This window comes from Crocuta crocuta, unplaced genomic scaffold, assembly GCF_008692635.1.
Source record: "Crocuta crocuta isolate KB4526 unplaced genomic scaffold, BGI_CrCroc_1.0 scaffold318, whole genome shotgun sequence".
In the NCBI taxonomy this organism is placed as follows: domain Eukaryota; kingdom Metazoa; phylum Chordata; class Mammalia; order Carnivora; family Hyaenidae; genus Crocuta; species Crocuta crocuta.
The window spans coordinates 311345-335478 of record NW_027531425.1 but is presented as its reverse complement, the minus strand read 5'-3'; the positions used below and the strand labels follow the sequence as shown (position 1 = coordinate 335478).

At 40.6% G+C, this 24134-nt stretch overlaps 1 protein-coding gene across 9 annotated transcripts in view; it reads left to right on the top strand.

Moving 5' to 3' along the window:
- Nucleotides 1-24134, top strand: part of SRGAP2 (SLIT-ROBO Rho GTPase activating protein 2) — a 243244-nt gene that overhangs the window by 118036 nt on the left and 101074 nt on the right. For all 9 annotated transcript variants that reach the window (XM_077772041.1, XM_077772039.1, XM_077772040.1 and 6 more), the window contains exon 3: nt 4291-4453. In XM_077772041.1, the coding sequence (XP_077628167.1) occupies nt 4291-4453 (163 nt within the window). The remainder of the gene's footprint in view (nt 1-4290; nt 4454-24134) is intronic.

The window sequence follows — 24134 nt, the reverse complement described above, 5'->3', positions numbered from 1 at the left end:
TTTTTTTTTTTTCTCCAGAGTCATTCTCTCTCAAGTGTAGTATTATGTTTTCTTGATCTGCCTCCTGAAAAAAAATGTTAAGTAAGAAAAATACTTCTGGATATTTTGTCTGCTTTTTAGGGATTAGTGCTTGAGGAGGTTTGCAGCTGTTCAGTACATTCCTAAGGGATGCAGACTCTTTTCTTTAAATGCCCAAGTATTACACAACCCGACTCCAGGCGCGGAGAAAGTAAAGACACTGTGCAAACAAATGATAGATGGAAAAGATAGAAAGACAAATTTCAGTCTGCTAACCAAACCAAGTTCCCGCGGCTCGAGCAGCCCCAAATAAAATAAGGCTGCAGAGCTGCTGAAGCAGGAAACCACTCTAGCAGAACCTTAATATGCTCCCTATGAAATCACGTCTCGTTGACTTGCTTATTTTCCAGCCTGAAGTGTGTTTCATCTTTGTTCCTGTTGGCCGGGCAAATTGTCTCTGTGGTGTTCCCCTCCTGCTACATGGCCTTTCCCTCCTCTGCTTGCCACCACCCCAAAATAAATAAATGAATTAATTAAAACACCTCGGTTGAAAGGACGAATATGTCCAAGAAAGCATACAAACTCAAAGAACCAAAAATATTGCCTGGAAAGTGGCAGTCATAATAAAAGAGAGTTTAAAGAGAACCCATACAAGAAGCAGACAAGAGTTTAAGACTATCTTTAAAAAATTTTTTTTTAATGTTTTATTTATTTTCTTGAGAGACAGAGAGAGACAGAGTGGGAGCAGGGGAGGGGCGGGGAAAGAGGGAGACATAGAATCTAAAGTGGGCTCCAGGCTCTGAGCTATCAGCATAGAGTCTGATGCAGGGCTCCAAGCCCACAAACATGAGATCGTGACTTGAGCCGAAGTCGGACGCTCAACCAGCTGAGCCACCCGGGCACCCAACTATCTTTAAAGACTTTTTAAAAATAAAAATCTTGCATAGAATCCCCATACGTGCAGCAGATCAAAGCCGTTTCTTATTGGTGTAAATCCACTTTTCAAGTGCAAATTTATGAGGAGNAATGAAATCGGAATTATGAATCACAGTTGCAGTTTTATATCCATTTCAGCTCCACGTTATTTCTGGTTCTGGTTTGGGCTGCCCAGTATCAAGAAAATCCTGATTCACATAGATGAGTTATAATCTGGAGAGGGTTTTAAATTGGCCTAGGTTCTTAAAAAAGGATATTTTTGTTTTGAAGTCGAATCACTAACATTACCTAGCAGCTATTCCAGTTCCCCTTCGTAAATATTATTGGATAAGCCCAGGAATGTATAATAAGCTTTAAGACAATTGATGATGATGGGATGACATTGAGCATGTACATGTGCACTACCCAACCATGGTGTTCCGTGAACCCAGCATAGGCCCCTGAGCCCTTCTGTGGCATGTAATTTAAACTTGGCCACTGTGTGTCACGCCGTGTGCTCACCTGAACAGCTTACCTAAGGAGGCACACAGGCTTGAATTAAAGGCAAAACCTGTGCAGAGCTACGTGGATTCTAACCAATAGCTCATTTTTCAGAAGTTCAGATACATGCATTGATTCTTTATTCCAAAGTTTGCATACAATGAAGCTCACGTAGCCACCCAGAGACCTTGTGGTAGTGTCTACCCCAGGGAATCTGGGTCCCTTGCACGTTTAACTGGGAGTTACTCATTTGAATGGATGTGTGACAGTTGTTTGAAATTGAAATGTGATTCGTTGTAATTCCAGAGTTTCCCAGAACACACTTTAAAAACTCCTGCTCACTGAGACCAATAATAACAGCCATCCCACTACATGCTGTAAGGATGGAAATATATGTGCTAAAAGTACTTTATCACCTTAGAACTTTTTATAACTAAAAGCCCCTGATACTGTATTTTGTTCACTTAAGACACAAATGTTTATATGTCTGTGAAATCGAATTGTAGTACCGTTTTTGTGTGTGAAGCACCGTAAGAAAGACTTGATAGAGACCACCAACCCATGTCCACCTGTAAGAAGCCAGCTGAAACCAGTAGTAAAGTTAAGATCTTGTGAAATCTGCCCTTTTAAAAATGCAAGTGTAATTGCCTGATATATTCCATGCTTACCGAAGACACGGATGCTTTGCCAGCCAACAAAAAAGTAAATTCCATTATTTAGGGTTTTGTAACTGAAACTGATTTGGAAGTTTTCTTGCAGTGAAAACAGCGAAGGTCAGTGAATGCACATTCTCAGCTTTGCAAAGGATTGTTTCTATTCCTTAGAATAGAATAGAATGGTTTGTTTTTCAGATGCTAAACATTTTGAAAAGAGTAGATTAATTGCATGTGTATATCTCTCTCAGCTAGTATATATATTTTTATTTCCATAGAAATCTTTTCATTTTTTCCCCAAGAAAGATAGTGGACATAATGTTGTCAAAGTGGTCAGCACATATGTATTAGGTATTTTGTTTTTGTTTCTTTTTTAATGTTTATTTATTTTGGGAGAGGGCAGAGAGAGAGAGCTCTCACACACACGTGCGGGGGAAGAGCAAAGAGAGAGAATTTCACCAGGCTCCACACTGTCGGCGCAGAGCCCAATGCAGGTCTCCATCTCACAAACCGTGAGATCATGACCTGAACCGAAATCAAGAGTTGAATGCTTAACCAACTGAGCCACCCAGGCGCCCCAGTACTAAGTATTTTGACTGTAGATGTGTGATGCCTGGGGCAGAGGTGGGGGTAAGGGGCAGATATAGAACAGTTTCAGTTTGGAGTCCCAATATTCATTGGTTTGAAGTAGCTTCTTGGTGCTGGTTAGACAGCTGTTTGATTGAATGGTCTGGTGTGTTCTGAAGCCAGAGTAGCTGTGGTGTGATTATTTGCTAATGGTTCCCTTACTACAGAATTGGAAAAGCCCCTTCAAAAGTTGAATTCCATGCTCTGCAGATCACAGCTGCCCGAGAGCCTCCAGCTCTGAATGGAGGCAGTACTGACTCAGGAACCAAGCCACTGTCAACTTTCTTTCTTTTCATTAAGAGTCTGACTGCAGGGAGGAAAGGAGGGGAAAGAGAAATGACCAGAACAAACAGGTTGTGATTGTTTGCAATGATTAAGAGCATTCTTTACAATCACAAGGCTTGGTTTGAATTCGAGCATTGCCACTCTTTAGCTCTGTGACCTTGAACAAGATATCTAACCTTTCTCAGCCCAATTTCTCACATCTCCTGAATGTGCTTAATAACACCCCCTTCATCAGGTGGTTGTAGGGTTCAAGTTAAAGAACACAAGGACAGGGCCCAGCCACGTGCCAAGTGCACAGTAAGCCCTTGATAAATAATACAACAAACAGCCCCTACTTTCTGTTTGTCTTTTCAAAGAAATCCAACCTGCAGATGGAGAACTTACTGTTGCTTTAATTAGTGCTGTGAATGGAGTCAATGATTAGTAAATTCTTTTGGATCACAGTGTTTTCATTAGAAGTGAGCACCTAGGTTTGGCACTTTACTGCCCCACTCGGGCTGTAGAAGCTGCAGGAATACAGGTGTTCAGATATGGTTTGTGCTCTTGGCTGTAAGGGACACGACGTAATGGTTCAACTAGTGGAAGTCAAAACCTCCTTAGTTCATTCTGTGGTACTGGAGTGTTTTTAGTGACTTTTCTCATGCCAAATGCCTCCAAGGTTGACTTCACTGAATCCGAATATAGATAAATGTGGGAGGCAGGGTGGCCTGTGGTACTTTCATGATTTTTGTCTCTAGACCTCTATCTAAGTTTTGTCTTCAACCCTAGACACAAGCCAGATGACTCAGTGGCTCAGGTTATGGACTTTGGAGTCAGACAGCCTAGACCTGTTCTAGTTAGGACAGAGCTGTGGGTCTAGTCCCTGACCCCTTCTGAATGTCTCTGTGACTCCTTACGAGCTGTGGGCAAGTAGCAACCTCTCTGAGTTTCAGTCTTCTAATTAGTGAAGTAGGGATAATGGTAGTTCTTTTCTTACAAGGAAATGATGAAACTTAGGGAATCATATACGTCAAATATTTTCCAAGTTCCTAGAACATAATAGGTGCTCAACAGATACTCCTTCCTCTCTTCTTCTCTTTCCCTCTTCCTCTCTTCTCCCTCTCCTCACTATTCTTATTTTCTGCACTGAGTTTTTAGAAAAAGAGAAAACTAGAGGTGAAGGCTTTAAGAAAGCTATCTATTTCTGGCTTGGCTTTGATCACAGTGATTTTGTGACATGGACTGTAAGTCATGGCTGTTGGCTCTGGCTACTCACCAACACTGATTTTTCTTTCTTGTTGTTTCTCCGCAGGAAGGATCAGAATGTTCTCTCTCCAGTCAACTGCTGGAATCTCCTATTAAACCAGGTGAAGCGGGAGAGCAGGGACCACACCACCCTGAGTGACATCTACCTGAATAATATCATTCCTCGATTTGTCCAAGTCAGCGAGGACTCAGGAAGACTCTTTAAAAAGGTACATAGCTATTTCCAGACATGGAGCTATCTGGGTGGAGCGATGACACCATCTTGTATATAAGAGAAGACCATAGTATTGGCCCACTTAAACAGCTTTCTCTTGGTCATTCCCTACCATGGTCTCGTGGAGTAAATATATTGAATAGTCCTTCTTTTCTTCCTTTCTGAGTTGAATTAATAGTAACCTTGGGAGAGTAACCATTTGCAAAGTATACAACCCCAAGACTGGCAACATAATTCATAATCTGTATATATCAGTGATAATGGTGTTTGCTTGATTTCCTTGAGTAAGCTGTAAAGCTGTTGAGATTCAGGGACCTTCGGTGTCATTTTAAGTTTTCCTCTTCTAGTTCATGTATATCTGTGATTCGATTTAGTTTTCTTTCCCAGTGATCCTCTTGGCCAAGATGAACTCATGAATTTGGTTATTCTTATCAGGTCATATCTTGGTCTTTGGGTCCCTGGAAACTCAGGGGACTCAGTTTGGAACTCAGTTGTTTGTCATAATCCCTTGGGTATAAGTTGAAAAATCTGACCAAGGGAAAAATCAGAATTAATTGTGGTAAGCTTAAGAAACTTATGCCAAATTGACCTTATCTGTCAGTAGTGGAAATAGTCTCTTGTAAATTAAGGAGTTCTCTCAACCTGAGCTCTCAGTGGAGTCACTGATTCATGCTTTGGGTTACAAATGGTGGCAAAAGTCCCAACCATTGTACATGACGTACCATGTCTAACATTCAAGCGCTGACATCCCCAGCAGATTTTAAAGAAGGCGAATAATCTTCCCACAGTTACGGATATAAAGAGGGCATATAGAGCTATTTCGTTGGTTTCATATATATAGGAAATTCATTGGTTTTCATTTGATAAAATCCACTGTTAAAATTTGAGGCTGGGAGAGAAAAGACTTCAGTAAACAGGGCTGTGGCCTATAGCAGCCAGTTTTCTAATTCTTAACATTAGGAAGTTTTCCAGATCTTAGTACCTCTGGAATTAGAGCCCAATTTCTTTTGTTTACACCAAGGTGAAAAAAAGAACTGATTTAGAGTCTTCCATTTACATAATTACATCTGTGTTGGGGCTTTTCCTGTGTCTTAGAGACAGGATATGAAGCATCCGACAATGAAAAGAAGGAAGAGAAAGGTAACTCTTCCCGGAGTTCACCAGCTATTTTTAGTGACCTGGCTATACTGTGGTTGGGGCCATACTTCATTTAGAGGTGAAGGTACTTTTCACCATTTCCTCACAGTTTCCAGCATCTGCTCTAGCTTCCTTGTCATTCATTTGAATTATTCTGCAACACTTGGTGGTGTGTGGATGTGACTAAAATTAACAACTGTAGTTAATATTGTATTGAATATTGGAAGTATGCTAGAGAGTAGATTTCAGGTGCTTTTTTCACACACACCCCAAGGTAACTGGGTGAGATGATATGTTAATTAGCTTGACTATAATCATTTCACTGTGTATATGTATCAAATCATAATGTCATACTCCTTAAATATATAGTTTTTATGAGAAAAAAATTTTTTAGGCCTATTTAGGTAGAACCTTGACAGTAATCAGATGTACTTCGGCTCTTCACTGTGACCTTGACAGCCACTTAGATTATCTCTAGAAGGACAGGGGCTGACTGATCGTTTCCTCCTTCATTTTCTCTGTTCTTCTAAGGAAAAACTTCTATGAGGGGTGTTCAGCTGTCTAGACTTCACCCAAGCTTTCAGCATCCTTTTCTCCAAGTTTTAGAAGGGTAGAGAAGAACCAAGCTGAAGAAGTGTTATGGCCCATCCAGATCTCACAGGTGTTTAGGCTGAAGGCAGTCAGTATTAAAGCCACAAGTGTTTCTGGTTCTTCAAGTGCCATTCACATTTCACCAAAAGTCTAAGTGCATGAGTCGTATATGAGACATGGGGCCTTTGCCCTCCCGAAGGAAAATCTGCCCATGGATGATATTCCTGTCTACCATCTCAGAGTTGGCCTCCCTAAACTATGCATTTCTTTGCTGGGGGTATAAGGAAGAATTTCTCATTATTCACAGGACTGGGTATATATTACATTTCATTGAAGAAAGGTGCACGTACCACGGGCTTACATCTAAATACAGTTTTACAAACTGAACACACCTGGTCACCAGCTCCCAGATCAAGAAACAGATTAGTTCAGTACCCAAAAGGCCCTGCTCATGCTTCCTCCTAATGGTTGGAGGGTTGAGAGGGATGTCCCAACCCCCAAGGATAACAACTGTCCTCACTTTTAACAGCAGCGATTGGTTTTACTTGTTTCATACTTTATATAAATAGACTCATATGGTATATACTCTTTTATGTCTGGTTTTTCTCATTCAACATATGTTTGTGAGATTTATTCATATTATTGTGTATGGTTGCAGCTCACAGGACTTTCTCTTGAACTTTATAACTTTTCATCAGTTACATTACAGTTGATTAGAGATATGCATAGGATTATTAAATAGCCAATGCTTACTATCCCACTGGGGGAATAATCTCTTTCCTCTCTCCCCTGGGATCCAGTGTAGGCAGAGGGTTGTAAGGTAGAAGCTGGCTTGGCTGATGACAAGTATAAATTAATGCTGTTTTGGCTAGCTGAGAGCCTCTCTGCTTTCTAGTAATGGGCACAGAAACATTCTCTTTCCATACCTCAATTTTTTTATTCTCTTTTGTTTAAAGTGTGTTGCACATAAAGAATTAGAATCCCATGGGTTAAGATATAGTAATCAGATAAGAGAACTAAGGAATGAGCCTGGCCATGCTGTCAGTTATGTGAAGCTTCCCAAGGCTTACTTTGCTCTATCAGAGCAGAGGTCTCTTCCAAGTAACTCTTTCTCTTGGGCTCAGCTGTGCCAGTAACTCTGAAACCTTAGACAATTACTTCTTTCTGTGCCTTAGTTCCTTAAAGTTAAAAATATATGTATTTGGCTTGTATGATCTTCATGCTGCCTTCAAAATCTAATAATACACTGTAGTTCTGTGATGACAAGGGTATCCTACATTGGGAGCTTCCTTCTGGTTATTGGGTGACCTTTCTTAAACTGTGGTAAGTAAACTGAAGTCCCCAGGATACGGGCAAACCAAAGTGGATATGGGTATGGAGAGGGGACTGGCGTAGGCAATTAAAGACCACCTTTCTTGAGCAATGAAGCACTGTTTCAGATTCTTTTATCTGTAGTGACCAGCAATGAAGAGATGCCAAACTGGAATCCAACTGTTAAAGTAGATAAACTTTTTTTTTTTAACCTATAAATTCAGTTCCAGAAATAAAAAGGAAATCCACGTTTCTCGGGAGACACAGGTTTTAGAAAAGATACCTTTATTTCTGGTTTAACTGTGAAAATTCACCTAAGCTTTATGTGATTTTGGATGTGTTTCTCACTGGCAGAAGTCATGGGCTTTCTTCCTTTTATAATTCTTTTTCTTTTCATCTATAAAACTTATTGATTCACTAGCAAAGGTTATGATAATCAAAACTGACATTTTTTGAACCTTTATGTGCCACGTACAATAGAAAGCACTTTATATACTTATCTTTACAATAATTCCATAAAGTAGTTGCTATTATTATCCCTACTTTATGAAGGAGGAAACCGAAGCTTAGAGAGATTAATCAAAAAATGAGGTGAGGCTAGTATTATCCAGTCATCTGGCCCTAGAACTTGAGGTTTCATTCTACATATTCTGTTAGGATTCTGGGTATGGTGTGCAGAGTAGAGAGTATGCTGGATTTTCTTACTCTTTCCTACTGAATCCAGATATTTCACTTAGTTGCGGAATTAACCCAACCTTTTCTCCTGCACACAAAAGGTTTAGAGGTGTTAGACATCAACATTGGGTTGTTTCTTTTACCTGGTGTCTGGGCAAGCAGCTGGAAGTTGACAGTGAAATTGGACAAGGTATTTTTTTTCCAAGGGCAGGACCTCTAGTAAGAAGGAAACAAAGACTCATTAAATGTGAGAACTGGCCAAAAATCTGGCTCACAGCTAACTCTGCTAATTTGGGGATGTCAGGGTGGCTGCACAATTGGCCCCTCTGTACTACTGAACCCCCTTAAGGGATGCTCCTCGCTGGCCCTCTGGTTTGTGGTTATGTCTGCTGGGACATATTTTACATTTTGCACGAAGCCATGGTAGAGATTCCTTTAGCTAAATATAACATCTAGAGAAAGTAGCCTCCTGTCCACAGCTTAGAAACAGACCCACTTTGTCTAGGACTCCAGGGGAAATTGAGCCCATTTGGTGCTCCTGACATCTCCTTTCGTGTAATGAAAGCTCAGTCTGTCTAACCCCTGTTGGAACCAAGGTTTAGGCAAATATTATTGCTGCCACCTTCATTTGTTTAATGCGGTGGCTTCAAAACCAGTGGCCAAACACTGCCAAGTTTGACTTCCAGCTCTACATCGTCTCTGTGAGAGACGTGTTCTAAAGAATCCCACCGAGAATAGAAATCAGTTTTCCCACTTTCCCATTTTAAACTGAAGTAAACTTGGGTGTGCTTTTTCCCACAGGGGAGAGGACAATTCTGTTCTCTTTTCTTTCACTTAGCTGGAACACACCAAAAGTACCTCTGACTTTGCTTTTTAGTTCACTGTTTCTAGCCCTTAGCTGCTGATACTCACAGTCTTGGAAGCCAGTCAATTCAGACAGTCCCAGCACTCAGCTGCCGCCGCCTCCTCCTCCTCCTCCTCCTCCTCCTCCTCCTTCTTCTTCTTCTTCTTCTTCCTCCTCCTCTTCCTCTTCCTCTTCCTCTTCTCCTCTCCCTCCTTCTTTTTTTTTTTTTATAGTATTCCAACAAGCTATACTTTTGTTTTGCCTTTATTACCCTAAGTTTCTATGGTGGGAAGGTTAAATTAAGCAAGTTAGGTCAGATTCCTGACAGATCAGTAGTTCTCAATTCTGCCTGAGTGTAAGACTCATTAGTGGAGTTAAAAAAAAAAAATCTTTGTGACCTTGAAGAAACAAATTTCTTAGGATACAAAAAGCATGAACAATCAAAGGGAAAAAAAGATAAATTGGACATCACCAATTTTGGACTTTTGTTCTTGGAAAGACATTGTTAAGAAAATGAGAGACAAATCACAGACTGAGAGAATATATTTGCAATGCATATAACTCAATAATAAGAAAACAGACTACCCAAATCTTTAAAAATAAACAAAAGACTTTAAGAGACACCTCAGTAAAAAGATGTATAAGTGGCCATTAAGCATATGCTCACTATCATTAATCATCAGGGAAATGCAAACTAAAACAATAAGGAAAGTGCTACATACTCACTAGAATGGTTAAAATTAAAAAGACTGACAATAACAAGTGTTAGTAAGGATGGATGGCATTCTCTTATGTTTCTGGAATGGTACAACCACTTTGGAAAATAGTTTGGCTGTTTCTTATAAAGTTAAGTGTGTACTTACCATATGACCTAGCAATGCCATGGCTAGGTATTTATGCAAGAGATAATAAAAGTATATATCTACACAAAGGCTTGTACCTAATTATTCATAATAGCTTTTGTCGTCAGCTGAATATTGGTCCCTTCCAAAGATGTCTGTGTCCCAATTCCTGGAATCTGTGAGTCTACCTTATCCATATACGACTTTGCACATATGCTGAATCTGCGGATCTTGCGATGAGGATATTATGCTTGATTATCTAAGGGGGTCCTAATGCAGTCACAAGTGTTCTTGTTAGAAGGAGGTGGAGGGAGATTACAGATAAAAGAGAAGGCCGTGTGATAGAAGCAGAGGAAGCAGAGTCGCAGGGAGAGGATGCTAGACCACTGGCTTTGAGGATGAAGGAAGAGGCCATGAGCCAAGGAATGCAGCTCTAGAAGCTGGAAAAGACAAGGAAACAGATTGTCCCTGAAAACCTCCAGGGGGATGGCACCCCTGTTGATACTTAGTTTTGGTCCAGTGAAATGGGTTTTAGACTTCTGACCTCCAGAAGTGTAAGAGAATAGAAATTAAAAATAGAACTACCATATGATCCAGCAATTCCACTTCTGAGTATTTATCCAAAGAAAACGAAAACACTAATTCCAAAAGATAGATGCGCCTGTGTGTTTACTGCAGCATTATTTATAGTAGCCAAGATATGGAAGCAACATAAGTGTTTCTCACTGGATGAATGCATAAAGAAGTTGTAGTGTAGGTATACAATGGAATAGGATTCAGGCATACAAAAGTTTGAGGTCTTACCATTGGCAACAACATGGATAGACCTCAAGGCCATTGTGCTAATAAGTAAAATAAGACAGAGAAAGACAAATACCATATGATCTTTCTTATGTTTGCAACCAACAAACACAAAAAAACCTAAGCTTATAGATAAAGAGAACAAACTGGTGGTTGCAAGAGGCAGGGGGAGGGGGGGGTGGGGAAAAGGGTGAAGTTTTTTTTGTTTTGTTTTGCTTTTTACAAATAGTTTATTGTCAAATTGGTTTCCATATAACACCCAGTGCTCATCCCCACAAGTGCCCTCCTCCATGTGGGTGAAGTGTTTTTTTATGTGCTTGTTTAGTTTAAATAAATTGAATACAATTTTTTTTTTAAATTAAGAGAATAAATTCATGTTGCTTTAAGTCACTAAGCTTGCAGTAATTTGTTATAACTGTCTTAGACCCATATTATGTTCATAATAACCAAAACTGGAAACAACCCAAATATCCATCAACAGATGAATGGAAAAACATATTGTGGTATATCCATGTATGAATACAACTCAGCAATAAAAAGAAATGAAATGCTGATAGATATAATAATGTAGATGAACTCAAGAAACATTATATTGATTAAAAGAAGCTAGACACAATGAGAACATTCTGTGCAATTTTATTTATAAGAAATTTTAGAAAAGATAGCTCTGATCTATTGTGACAGCAAGCAAATCAGTGATTGCATTGGGGCCAGGGTAGGGTGAGAGGTTGGCTGCAGAGGGACACAAGGAAATTTAGGGATTATGGAAATGTCATACTATCATAATTATGATGGTGGTTATATGAGTGTTTGGATTTGTCAAAACTGGTACTGTACACTTCAACTGTATACATTTTACTGTATGTAAATTACACCTCATTAAAGTTGATTAAACAAATAATTTAAAAAATGGCATGCCAAGGCCCCATCCCAGGGCTTTTGAATCAGTCTCTGGGATAGAACCTAGGTGATTCTTGCATACAGCCAGGGTTGAAAACCACTCTTGTGGGTATTCTAGTTTCCATCCTGGGGAAATCCAAGAGCACAGAAGACATCTGAAGCCATAAGATCCTGTCTATCTGTATCTATCTGTGGGTGAGCCACATTTGCCCCTGAAATAAGGTTGAAGCATTTAGGCTGGGCAACCCATTGTGGTTTCCCTACTTTATTCTTGTAGGGTGACAAAGGGAAAATCTGGACTCAGATAAAGAAGTCACACTGCAGAAAGTGGGAGATATTAGAAGGGTGCTGAGGAAGAAATGTAAGAGGGCACAATTAATTCTTTTCTCTAGAGTCTTCAGATATCCTTTCCCATTGGTTGATCGGTCCCAGACTTGCCATGACTGGTCAGATTTCATTTGGCACCAAGGAAATGGGTCTGTCAGTATAAAAAGATAAAGGAGATTTGAAACCAAAAGCAGTGCATGTTACCTACCTACCTGTTTTTCCCCTTTAGAGGAGGACAGGATTTTCTACAGTTTTTAAAAAAAATTTTTTTTTAATGTTTTATTTATTTCTGAGAGAGAGAGAGAGACAGCGTGAGCAGGGGAGGGTCAGAGAGAGAGGGAGATACAGAATCTGAAACAGGCTCCCGGCTCTGAGCTGGCAGTCAGCACAGAGCCTGACGTGGGGCTCAAACCCACGAACTGTGAGATCATGACCTGAGCTGAAGTCGGACGCTTAACTGACTGAGCCACCTAGGTGCTCCTACAGTTTTTGAGTCCAGCTACTTTGCTTATGTGAGGAGACTGGATACTATAAGGAGGCATGTTCTGTGGTCATGTTGTCATAAATAAGTAAAGGAGAAGTGATCCACAATGCCAGTAGAATCGAATGTCCCTGGTAGGTAGTGTAGATTAAATAAATGGAGAAAGAATAGACTTCCAAAGGTTGTGTTCTGCTCTTCTGAGAAAGATTTTAATTTGGAGACATCTTTGGGAGAAGGAGTAGCTGACTGATTTACCCCTCCCTCTCTTCCCCAGTCCACCCTGCACCTCTTTCAATGAAACACAGTATCTGCAATTGATTGGATTTCCTCCACATTATAACATGATCACAAACAGCGTGGCGTGGGGCTTTACAGACAGCTGTTCCTGTTACCCAGTTTGTCTTGATGGTAGCAAAAATCTGTTCTGATTAATTGAGCTTTATTCTCTCATATCTGATGAAGAGATCCTCTTTGGAGAAAAGAATACGATGGCAAGCTGAACTTATTTGCGTAGAGGATGGAAGGCTGCCAGCTACTTCAAAGGTATCTCCTGCTGATAAGGGGCGTCAGGTTTGCTGCCAAAGGCAACACTGAGTGGAGCTTTGCAGCTAGTGCCGATGGTGGTGTTTTAGCTTTGGTTTCTGTGACAGTGACACTAGGTCAGCAGCACAGTATCCTCTCCCTTGGGGCTTCACTCTGGGTGGCCTAGCCTTTTTTGGACTTAGGAAGATTCAGCTCAGAGGGAGTGTGTGTGCATCAAAGATGCCTGCAGTCATTTGCTTAGGTTAGTTTATACGTTTGTCTTTTCGGTGTCTTAGTTCTCAGGCATTTGTATGCCTTTTCTGGAAAAGCAAGGTATTTGTTGTATGTAGAACATTCAAAGGTGTAATGATACCACCATCTTTGTAAGTCAAAAGATGGTTAGAAGAATCTGAAGAAGAACAACTACAAAGTATGAAGTGGGATGCAGTGGACAGAAACAGAAGTGTCCAAATGCAACCTTGTATCTGAATATTATCCTAAACTGGAAAAGCACACAGTCAATAAGAATTTTAGTGAATACTGTAAACACAGCACTGTGCAGGTTAAAAAGAGCTTAAGATGAAATTGACAAGTTAGGTTTGCCCCCAGGGAGCTTAGGGCTTCTCAGTCCGCTCTTCAGACCAGTTAGATCTCCTAAAACTTTCTGTAGGATGATGATAAGACCAATAATAACAAGCTTTCATAAAATGCCTGCTATCACCGTTATACACAGTAGTGGGTCCTAAATGTATATTTTCTCTAATCCTTTCATGTATTTTTACAAGGGTTTTATTTTTCTTGCCTTCTCATGGAAGTTTAAAATACTTAGAGAAATGCATGTATTTTAAAGTGTACAGCTCAGTGAATTTTTACAAACTGAAAGCAGCAATATAATTAGTACCCAGATAAAGAAAAGAATGTTTCCAGTGTCCCATGACTCCCCACTCTTGCCCCCTTCCCTTCATTTCCCCCCGAAAACTAGTCACTATCCTGACTTCTCTAACACAATGTAAGCATTTGCCTGCTTTAAAAAAATTTTTTTTGTATAAATGGAATCATAAAATATTCTTTCAATGATTTAAATATGTCATTCTTTTGTTTTCTGGCTTCCACTGTTTCTGATGACAAGTCAACTGTGATGCTACTTGTTCCCTGTATGTTTTGGTTTTGGGGGGGTTGCTTATTTTAATTTGAAGTATAGTTGACATAAAACATTATATTAGTTTCAAGTGTACAACATAGTGATTTGACAATCATACATTATGAAATGCTCACTATAATAAGTGTGATTTACTATACAAAATTATTACATTAATAATTATTATAATATTATTGACTATGTTCCTGATACTGTACTTTTCATTCCCATGACTTATTTATTTTACTACTGGAAGTTTGTTTCTCTTAATCATGAGGGGCTGCTTTGAATATCTTTCCTTTATCTTTGGTTTTCAGCAGTTTGACTGTGATGAGTCTAAGTGTGGTTGCCGTTGTATTTCTTTGGCTTGGATAAGTGCAAGACCTAAATATTCTGGATCTGTATGTAGTGTTTTTTCCTTAATTTGGGAAAATTTCTGGCAAATATTTTTTTTCCATCCCATTTTTACTTCTTGCCTTGACTCCTCTCATGTTTGTTAGCCTGTTAGATACAGTTCCACAGTTCATTGAAACAAGCCCTCCCCCCCCGACCGGGTGCTTCAATTTAGATGATTTCTAAAGTTCACCAATCCTTTCTTTTGTGTGTATAATCTGCTAATAACACCATCCAATGAATTCTTTTTTTATTTTAGATAATGTATTTTTTAGCTTTATGATTTCCACTTGGTTCTTTTTTTCAGTGTCCAATATAATTTCTGAAATTTCCTTTCTCTTGTTGTGTTTAAAACACACATAGCAATATTTAAAAATTGTTACCTGCTATTTTCAACACCTACATCATCTGTGGTTCTGTTTCTCTTTACTGGGTTTTCTCTTGACCATGAATCTCATTTCTTTATTTTTTCATTTTTACTAATCTTTGTGACATAGTGGACATCTTAGCTGATACATTATAGAGACCCTAGATGAGCTTATCATCCCTCTGAAAAGTGTTAAGTTTTGTTCTAGTAGGCACTTAAATTACTGGTTGGTCACCTTGACCCTATGCGGAATTTGTTCTGTGCTTGGTTACAGTGGGTCTGGTTTGGTTTTGCCCTTAGTTCTGGAACATAGTCTGTATACTTAGGACATGACCTTCTGAGGTTTCCATGGAAAGCAGGCCTTGAACTCCAAACTCCACCTCCTCTACAGTGTGCAGCAGCTAGGGTGACCAATGGTCCCAGTTTGCCTGAGACTGACAGGGTTCCTGGGACATGAAACTTGGAGATTTATCTGTTCTACTGTAGATGGCATTTGGGCAGTTACCCGTTTGAGACTGTTATGGATAGAGTGTTGCTATGAACAGTATATAGGAAGGTTATTTTTCTTCCCGTTGTATAGTTGAAACCATTAAAGCTCGCATTGGTAAAATACTCTTTGGTAAGACCACAGAGAGATGACGGTGGAATTTGAACTCCCTTGCTTGTTCTACTACCACACTACCACACACATTTACACACCACTACTATCACACTACCGCCCACATTTCAGGACTTATAGACAGTATCTTCCGAAGATAGTTGTTGCCAAATCACAATGTTGAACGTGGTCACAATCTGAGCTTTAAGAATAGTGAATTCAAAACCTACCCCTCACCCTCTCTTTCCTTACCCTCTCCCTCTCCCCTTCTACTCCTCTTCCCTTCCCTGTCCTTCTCCTTCTTTCTTTCTCTTTTTTCCTCTCTCTCTTCCTCCCTAATCTCTATTCTTTTGAATAATCTTTTTAAAGTGTATAATACATGTACATGGTAGAAAATAGAAGAAGCAGAGGTATGATAATGAAAACCCAGGTTGTCTTGTATGTACTGTTTTATAGTCTGTTATTTTGTCAAGATCTGCACCTCCCCATTTCACCTCATCTAAATTTTCATCTCATCTAATCCCCAGGTCATGTAAACATTTCTAGGGTTATCTTAAAAATTTCCTTGAAACTGGTTTGTCCAAGCTAAGATCTAACGCACGTAGGTTTTTATATCCCTTAAGTCTCCTTCAACCTAGTACTTTCCTTTTCCAGGACACTGATTTGCTGAGTAGACCAGGCCACTTGTCTTGCAGATTGTCCCACCTTCTAGATTTGTCCAGATGCCTCCTTGTGGTGTTGCTTAATTTCTTCCTATATCCTGTATTTCCTATAAATTGGAAGCTGATTCCAATGGCCAAATCTATTCAAGTTACACATTTTGACTAGAGTGCATAATAGATGACGTAGGTAATACTTCATGGTGTATAACATTAGGAAATATATAACATCTTGTTACCTGCTGATTGTGATGCCAACATTGACCCCTCAGATCAGGGCAGTAATAATTCGAACCCTCCGTTTTGCAGTTAGATTTTTCTTCTCACATGATAAAAGGGTCATTGTCTGGTGTTAAATGTGATTCTGTCATACAAATATTGGGTGTTCATTCAGCCATTCATCTGAGGGTTTTAACATCAATGATAATTCTAGCCGAATTACTTTTTACCATGTCCGTACCTCTTACACTTGGCTGCAAGATGCCTCCCTGAGAGAAAGGGAGGATTATTAATACAACTCATCAGGCACCATGCAAATAGACAGTAGTTTATACAAACTTACTACTCTCAGGAGAAATTCCAATAATGGTGTGGAAGCTGACTAGGTACCAATTTTTTTATTATAAGATTCACAGCAATAATACAAATAATAGCAATTATAACTAATACTGAATGAGTTCTAGCCATGCCCAGGGACTATGCTAAGTATTTTGCAGGTATTAACCCATTTAATCAGCACAACAACCCTTTAAGATGGTTTTATCATCTCTATTTCTACATAAGCACATGGGCAGAGAGGGTAAGCAGCTGACTCAAGGTTATAGAACCATTTGGGGGCAGAACTGGGATTTGTGGGTAGGCAACCTGCTTCCTCTGAATCTTCTCTTCCACATCACTGTGCTCCGCTGGCTCACATGGAGCAGTCATTTTACTGGTCAGCTAAAGGGCCAGGTCTTGTGCAGGGAATTCAGGGCTCATGCATTCAGCAGTCATGCATTTAGATGCTTCTGCAGAGCCAGACTTTCCATTGTGCTATTCTGATTCTGCATCTTGCCCAGCTTGTCCAGAGAAAAAGAAAGAGTGAGGCATCTTTGATTCCAGTCTCCCTTCTTGAAGGACTGGCTTCGTTTGATTCTCCTCTTTATCTNTGTGTTTGTTGGGGGGGGGGGGAGGGAGGGATAAAATCTCCTTCTTTTGAAATAGCATCTTTTTAGTTTTTCCATTTTCATTTTCTTCTTTCCATATGATAGTGGACTTCTGATCTCTTCTCATGGATTTTCTACCCTATCCTAACTTTCTTTGCTTTTAAGCCCAGCTCTCGGGGTTGTTTTGTTTTGTCTTGTTTTTTTCCCCTTCTCCCGCTTCTTTTACTTTGTGCTCCAGAAATCATTTGGGTCTATATCCAGCTTAATTGTCGGGACTAATTCCTGTCTTCAAGAGACGATAGGAACCTAGGAGCATCCCTCCTTATGGTTTCAAGAGTTGTCTGAATCATCCACTCTTGAGCTAAGAAGTTATTGCTGAGGCCAGGAAACGAGACTGAGAAGTAACAAAAATAACAATTTTTAATTTATGTTTCTTTTGATTTTGAAGCAGACCAAAAAGCCCTGTAGCTTATTTTTTTTAATTGAAAAAATAATAAGTGTTTTTCAAGACATCAGGAAAACAAAAATATAAAAAGAAAATAAGGATTACTGGGAGTCAGTTATTCCCTTCCAATATTTTTTCTATGTGCATTTTTCTTTAGAAAATTAGAACTATAGTGTATATTAAATTTTCTGTAATTTTTTTCCTGTGACATTTTAAGTGAGTATTTTGAACATGTCTTTGCACCTTCTTAAAAATCCTTGCTTTTTTTTTTTTAAATTTTTTTAATGTTTTATTTATTCCTAGGAGAGAGAGAGAGAGAGACAGTGTGAGCAGGGGAGGGTCAGAGAGAGAGGGAGTCACAGACTCCGAAACAGGCTCCAGGCTTTGAGCTGGCAGTCAGCACAGAGCCCGACACGGGGCTCGAACCCACGAACCGCAAGATCATGACCTAAGCGAAAGTCGGACGCTTAACCAACTAAGCCACCCAGGCGCCCCAAAAATCCTTGCTTTTGATGACCATCCAGTATTCTATTTTTGGCTGTTCCATTGTTTATTCATACAGTCCTTAAGGTTCTTTGGTTGGGTGGTTTTGACTCTACTGGACCACATTCTAGTACATCCAAAAGCAATCTAGAATCTCATTGGCATCTTCCTGGAAATTAGTTGTTTTTAGAGTGACTAGTTTGTCTGTGCTCTCATTTGGAAATACCCTACTTCTGATGTGAGGGAAGGAAGAGGGTTTCCCCCCTTCTTTTTTCTTCCTCTTATATCTTCCTCATTGTTTCTGAGCTCAGCTGGGAATCTAGACCTCAGAGCTGTGCCTGCATCTGGGCCCTGGGTGGCTCAATGGAGTACTTTCACCGTGCTGGGTTTCAGTTTCTTCATCTTCACACTGCAGAAAACTGCTCATACCCTCACTCTGGCTTCCCAGTATGTCATAAGAATCAGTAGAACCTGGGAAGAAAGGGCTCTGCCATGGTCAAAATGACAAGATATAACAAATGTTGGCAATGATGTGGACAGGAGGGAACCCTCATGTACTGTTTGTGTGAATGTAAACTGGTGCAACCACACTAAAAAACATTATGGTAGTTGCTCGAAAAATTATACAGTGAGCTACTGTATAATCTAGCACTTCCATTCCTGGGTCTATATTTGAAGGATTTGAAATCAGTATCCAAAAAGGTTCTTCACTCCCATGTTCACTGCAGCATTATTCACAATGGCCAAGATATGGAGACAACCTAAATGCCCTTCAGTGGATGAACGCGTAAAGCCAATGTGATATATATGTGTGTGCAATGGAATATTATTCAGTCATGAAAAAAAGGAAATCCTGCCATTTGTGACAAAGTGGATGAATCTGAAGGGCATTATCCTAAGTGAAAGACAAACACTGCATGGCAATACTTATCTGTAAAAAATATTTTTATTTTTTTATTTATTTAAAAAAAAATTTTTTTTAAGTTTTATTTTTTCTAGGAGAGAGAGAGACAGCATGAGCAGGGGAGGGTCAGAGAGAGAGGGAGTCACAGACTGAAACAGGCTCCAGGCTCTGAGCTGGCAGTCAGCACAGAGCCCGACGCAGGGCTCGAACCCACGAACCGCGAGATCATGACCTAAGCAAAAGTCAGACGCTTAACCGACTAAGCCACCCAGGCACCCCTGTAAAAAATATTTTTAAATCTAATTTCATAGAAACAGAATATAATGGTGGTTGCTAGGGGTTGAGGGAGGGGGAAATGGAGGGATATAGGTCAAAGGGCACAGAATTTTAAGTGCTGGGGATCTAATGTATGGTATACAGTTAATGATACAGTATAATGTACTTGAAAGTTGCTGAGAGTAGATCTTGAGTATTCTTACCACCTATGCACACAGATGTGTTAATTATTTTAATCTTGGCAATCATTCCACATGTATATGTGTATCAGAACACCATGGTGTACATTTTAACCGTGTACAATTTTATTTGCCAATTATTCCTCAGTTAAAGTGAAGGAAAAGAAAAGAAAAGAAAGTGCTCTGTGGAGCTTGGTTATGCTCACGTAGGAGAGCATGCCCCTGTGCCTTCTGCCTGCCCGGGTGGTCTTTGTCTCTTAGCTAATCTTTTTCAGCAGTGTGTTCTCATATAGGGTAGAGAGGAAATAAAGAGGGCAAACTGGGAGACCCATTCCCTAGCTTTAATCATCTCCTTGCCAAAGCCAAGATAATCCAAGCCTTCTGCCCACATAAGCATCGCATCCTTTCCTGCCTTGCCTCTTCCCATGACCTTGTTTTCCTTTTGATGTTCATTTTGAGGGTGGAGAGTAGAAAAAAAGCTTTCTCTTTTCACAGCCCTCTGAGTCAGTGGCCTTTCTGGGCCTTTGAATTCTCAAGCCGGAAAACTACATAGCCCACCTGACTCTTCTTTCATGGCCCCTAAAAGAAAAGGGCACTGCTTTATTTAAATCCAGGAGCATGAGTACCACTACATGTTCATTCAGTTCAATAAGTACTATTTGATTGTGTACAATCGCTCAGTATTCAACTTGCCACTATAAAAGTGCTACAAAGCAAGCTTAAAACATGCTTCAAATTCTTAGATTTTTTTTTATATTTCAGTTGGATGGACAGGCCAGAGACCCTAGAAGCAGGTTGCAACTTAAGATGTCAATTTAATGAGGGGTGCAGACAATGAGTTGTCTATAGGAGCTTAGAAAAGGAACAGATTCATGAGAGGTGATCGGGCAAGCTTCACAGAAGGGAAAGAGTTGGGCTGCTATTCTTTTAATTACATGGTGCCAGAATTCTTAATTATCTATCTATTTCTTATCCTACGGAATTATCTTTTGAATATTTCCATATTATCTGGTGCCAACTTCCTCTCTTACCTCTTTGTCCCCATTAGAGATGTTCCCTATAAGACAGCAGCAGAAGCTTCCTTCTGCTGGAGAAGAAGGAAGAAGGGATGGGAAAAGCAGGTGGGATGAGCTTGGTGCCTGAGTGCTTTGAAGGCTTGCTCAAGGTCGTCCAGCTATAGGTCAAAGAGAGCCATTGTTCATTTTAGGTAAGGCAATGAAATATTGAAAACCATGATCTATAGTGACACTGGTGGTGGTGTTCAGTGTGGTACAGGGTGGGAGAAACTGTCTGGAAAACTACTACAGTAATTCGGGGTGGGGGGGTGGAAATGGAAACCAATTCTTGGCTCATGACAGTGAGAACTCAAAGAATGGGACCTACTAAAAGACACAGCAAAGACATTCTAGATAGGAGAAAGTAACCTGACATGAGGTGGGAGGAGGTAAATGCTAGAGAGGATTCAAATTTCATTGAGTCATTCCACAAATACTTACAGTGCACTCCCTATGTTTCTGGCACCGTGGCAGGCCCAGTAATACAGCAGGTAACAGAACAGAACAAGTCTCTGACTGCCTGTGCTCTAGTAGGAGACACACACAACATACAAATGAGCCAGTCAATGTAAAATATGCCAGATGGTGATAAAATAAAACAAGGGAAGGAGGAGAGGGGTGCTGAGGGTATTGCTATTTTATACAGGGGGTGGTCAGGGAAGGCCTCACTGATAAGTTGGCATTTGAACTGATTCTTAAAGGAAGTTAGGGATTTTACTCTCCGAGGAAGGTCTTTCAGGCAGAGGAAACAGCATGTCTAAGGCCATGAGATGAGAGTGTGCTTATCTGGTCAGAGAAGCAGCAAGGCCTTGTGCACAGGAGGGAAGAGGAAGAGGGGCAGATGTGGCTGGGGGTGGGGGCAGGCTGCAGCCGGAAGGACCTTGGAGGCCAGGAGAGAGCCATGAGAGGATTTGGAACAAAGGAATGATACAATCCGATTTTTGTTTCAGTAGGATTATTCTGGCTTCTGTGTTCAGAGTGAAGGAGGAGCAAGGTGGGAGCTGAATAGGAAGAGTTGCTAAGAAGTTTTCTATAAACTCAGGCAGGAGGTGATGGCGGGTTGGAATGGGGTGGTGGATGTGGAGATCGTGAGAAGTGGTCAGACTCTGGGACGTATTTTCAAGATGGAGCCAGTTGTATTTCCTGCTGAATTGAATGTGCACACGATAAAAAGAGACTCTAAGATGACTGCAAGTGGGCACCTGGGTGGCTGAGTTGATAAGTGTCCACCTCTTGATTTCAGCTCAGGTCATGATCTCATGGTTCATGGGATGGAGCTCTGAATGGGGCTCTGCTCCGACAGAGTGGAGCCTGCTTGGGATTCCCTCTTTGCCCCTTCCCCACTCTCCCCCCCCCAAATAAATAATTTTTTAAAAAGGTGACTGTAAGCATTTTGATCTGAGCCATCAGAAGTTGGAGTTGCCATTTATTGGGGAAAGTATGTGGAAAAGCCACTGGTTCTTATCCTGCTCTGTGATTCATGAAGAATCTAAGAGCCAGCAAGTAGTAACTTGTATTAGGTCACCCAGATTAGCAGTTGGAGATAGGCCAAACCTACCTACCATGTGCTCATTCCAGAGCATGACCCCAGCCCTCCTTGGTTCAGCGCCACACACGGCACAGTGAAGATGTAGTGAAGAATAGGGCTGGAAGGGGGATCTGAACATTGACCACATACAAAGCCAATAGTTGAAGCTGTGAAAGTGAGTAATCAGAGAAGAGGGCAGTTGAGGCCTAGAGAAAAGACTTAGGACCCAGCAAAGAGGATACAAGAGCAAATTAAAATGGGCAAAAGGAAAATCAGTAATGTGGCTCGTGGAACGTAAGTGAGCAGAAGCTGCCTCGCTGACGGACACTCTCAGGAGATCAGGAAGAGTGGGATCTGAGTAGATGTCATTGGAGTTGGGTTTGGGAAACTTGGGGGACTGTGGTGTCCTCTGTAGAACCCCCACTGAAGTTCTGAGCATTTTTCTTTTCCTTTCAGCTAATGGCGAGAAGGAATATAATAGCATAAGCCTGAGACAGGGAGTTAAAAAAAAAAATCTCTTCCAAGTTTAGTGTTACTGTCTTGTGAGCCTTATACAAGAACCTGACCTTCCCAGACCTCTGTGGGCCCATCTGTAAACGGAATGAGAAAGCATCCTTCATTCTCACTTGGCCTTCTAGAAATGGTGTGAGAGTAACAGTGACAAAGGATATGAAGCTGCTTTGGAAGAGAAATGTTACATAAGTCAAGATAGCCTTTTCTAGTTGATTTTAGCAAGTTTTTAGTTAAAAAAGAAAACACCTCTTGATAGGATCATAGAAAAACTTTGCATTAGGGGTATATTAAATGCAGAACACGTTGACGAATAAAATAGATATTCCTCTTTGAAACAACATAAAATATGTCAGTATCCTTTTGATTAAGTCTTGCTTAATTACTATGTCCATTAGACCCCTATCCATTCCTGCCTGGGCTTTTAAATTTGATTTAATTTAATTCTGTAGTCACTGTTACCCAACCACAAAAGAATTAGCCTTGCCCCCAAGGCCATGCAGGTCTCTCGAGCACTGTAGGTTAGCATCGGTCCCTCTGATGAAACACAGGGCAAGGTTTGCCATGCTGATTCTGAGCACCCTGCCTGTTTCAGAGCTGAAGGCTGCAACCCCAGTGGAGTAGAATTTTGCCCTCCCGGTCCCCTCCACATAACAGTATATGAAGAGCAGGAATGGAAATTAATTGTACCTGCTGGCATTATTGAAGTTATCAGTGCATATCCTCTCCTGGGCAAGGAAGATTAAAAAGGGTGTTGTAATCAGAGCAGATGATTTCTGACACTCCGGTCGGGTTTCCTCCCCAGGTTAAATGTAAGCACCTGATGTGAGCTTGTTGCCTCTGGGCTGATGCTAAGTAGCTTGAGGCTATGCAGAGTTCTGCCTCATTTTCCCATCAGCCCTGGAGGAAAGCCAGGCTCCTAGTCTCTGGAAGAGAGATCTCTTAGGTAGGAAATCTGGTCTTCTCACTACAGACTAGTGTATTCTACCTGCACATTCCTGACTGCAAGATGCAGTAAGGTGTCTCCATTAGACCAGGCTGAGAGTCACACCTTGTTCAGATTCAATCGGAATGAAATAAGGCATTGTGGTGCTGCTCCCTGGTGATTCAGTTCATTTTAGCAAGTGCTGATTAAATGCTCTCTGCCCTCACACAAAACCTAGGGGTATAGGCTTTAGTCTCATGATGTGACAGGATCAGGGAAGCATTTTTTTTTATCAGCTTTTCCAGAAAAGAGAGAAAATATGCAAGTCAGCCAAGAGAGGAAGGGGGGAAAAGGGCAGAGACTCAGTTGTTACCTTAAGAAGCAGCAGAGGAGAGATGCTTATTTACTAGAGGATCATGAACTTTTTTTAGTACAGCTTTGTAAGGGAGCTGAAAAGCTTTTTAGTTTTTTGACTAGGAGCTTATTGGGTTTGTAGAATGATACAAGGACTCTGGGATTAGCCTACGCATTTAGGGTTGTCCTGACCCCAGGCCAGTTGCCTACTTCAGCCAGGCAGGAGGAGATGTAATTGAGCTCAAAGTTCTTTTTTCTCCCAAAACTATGAGGTATACTCTTTACC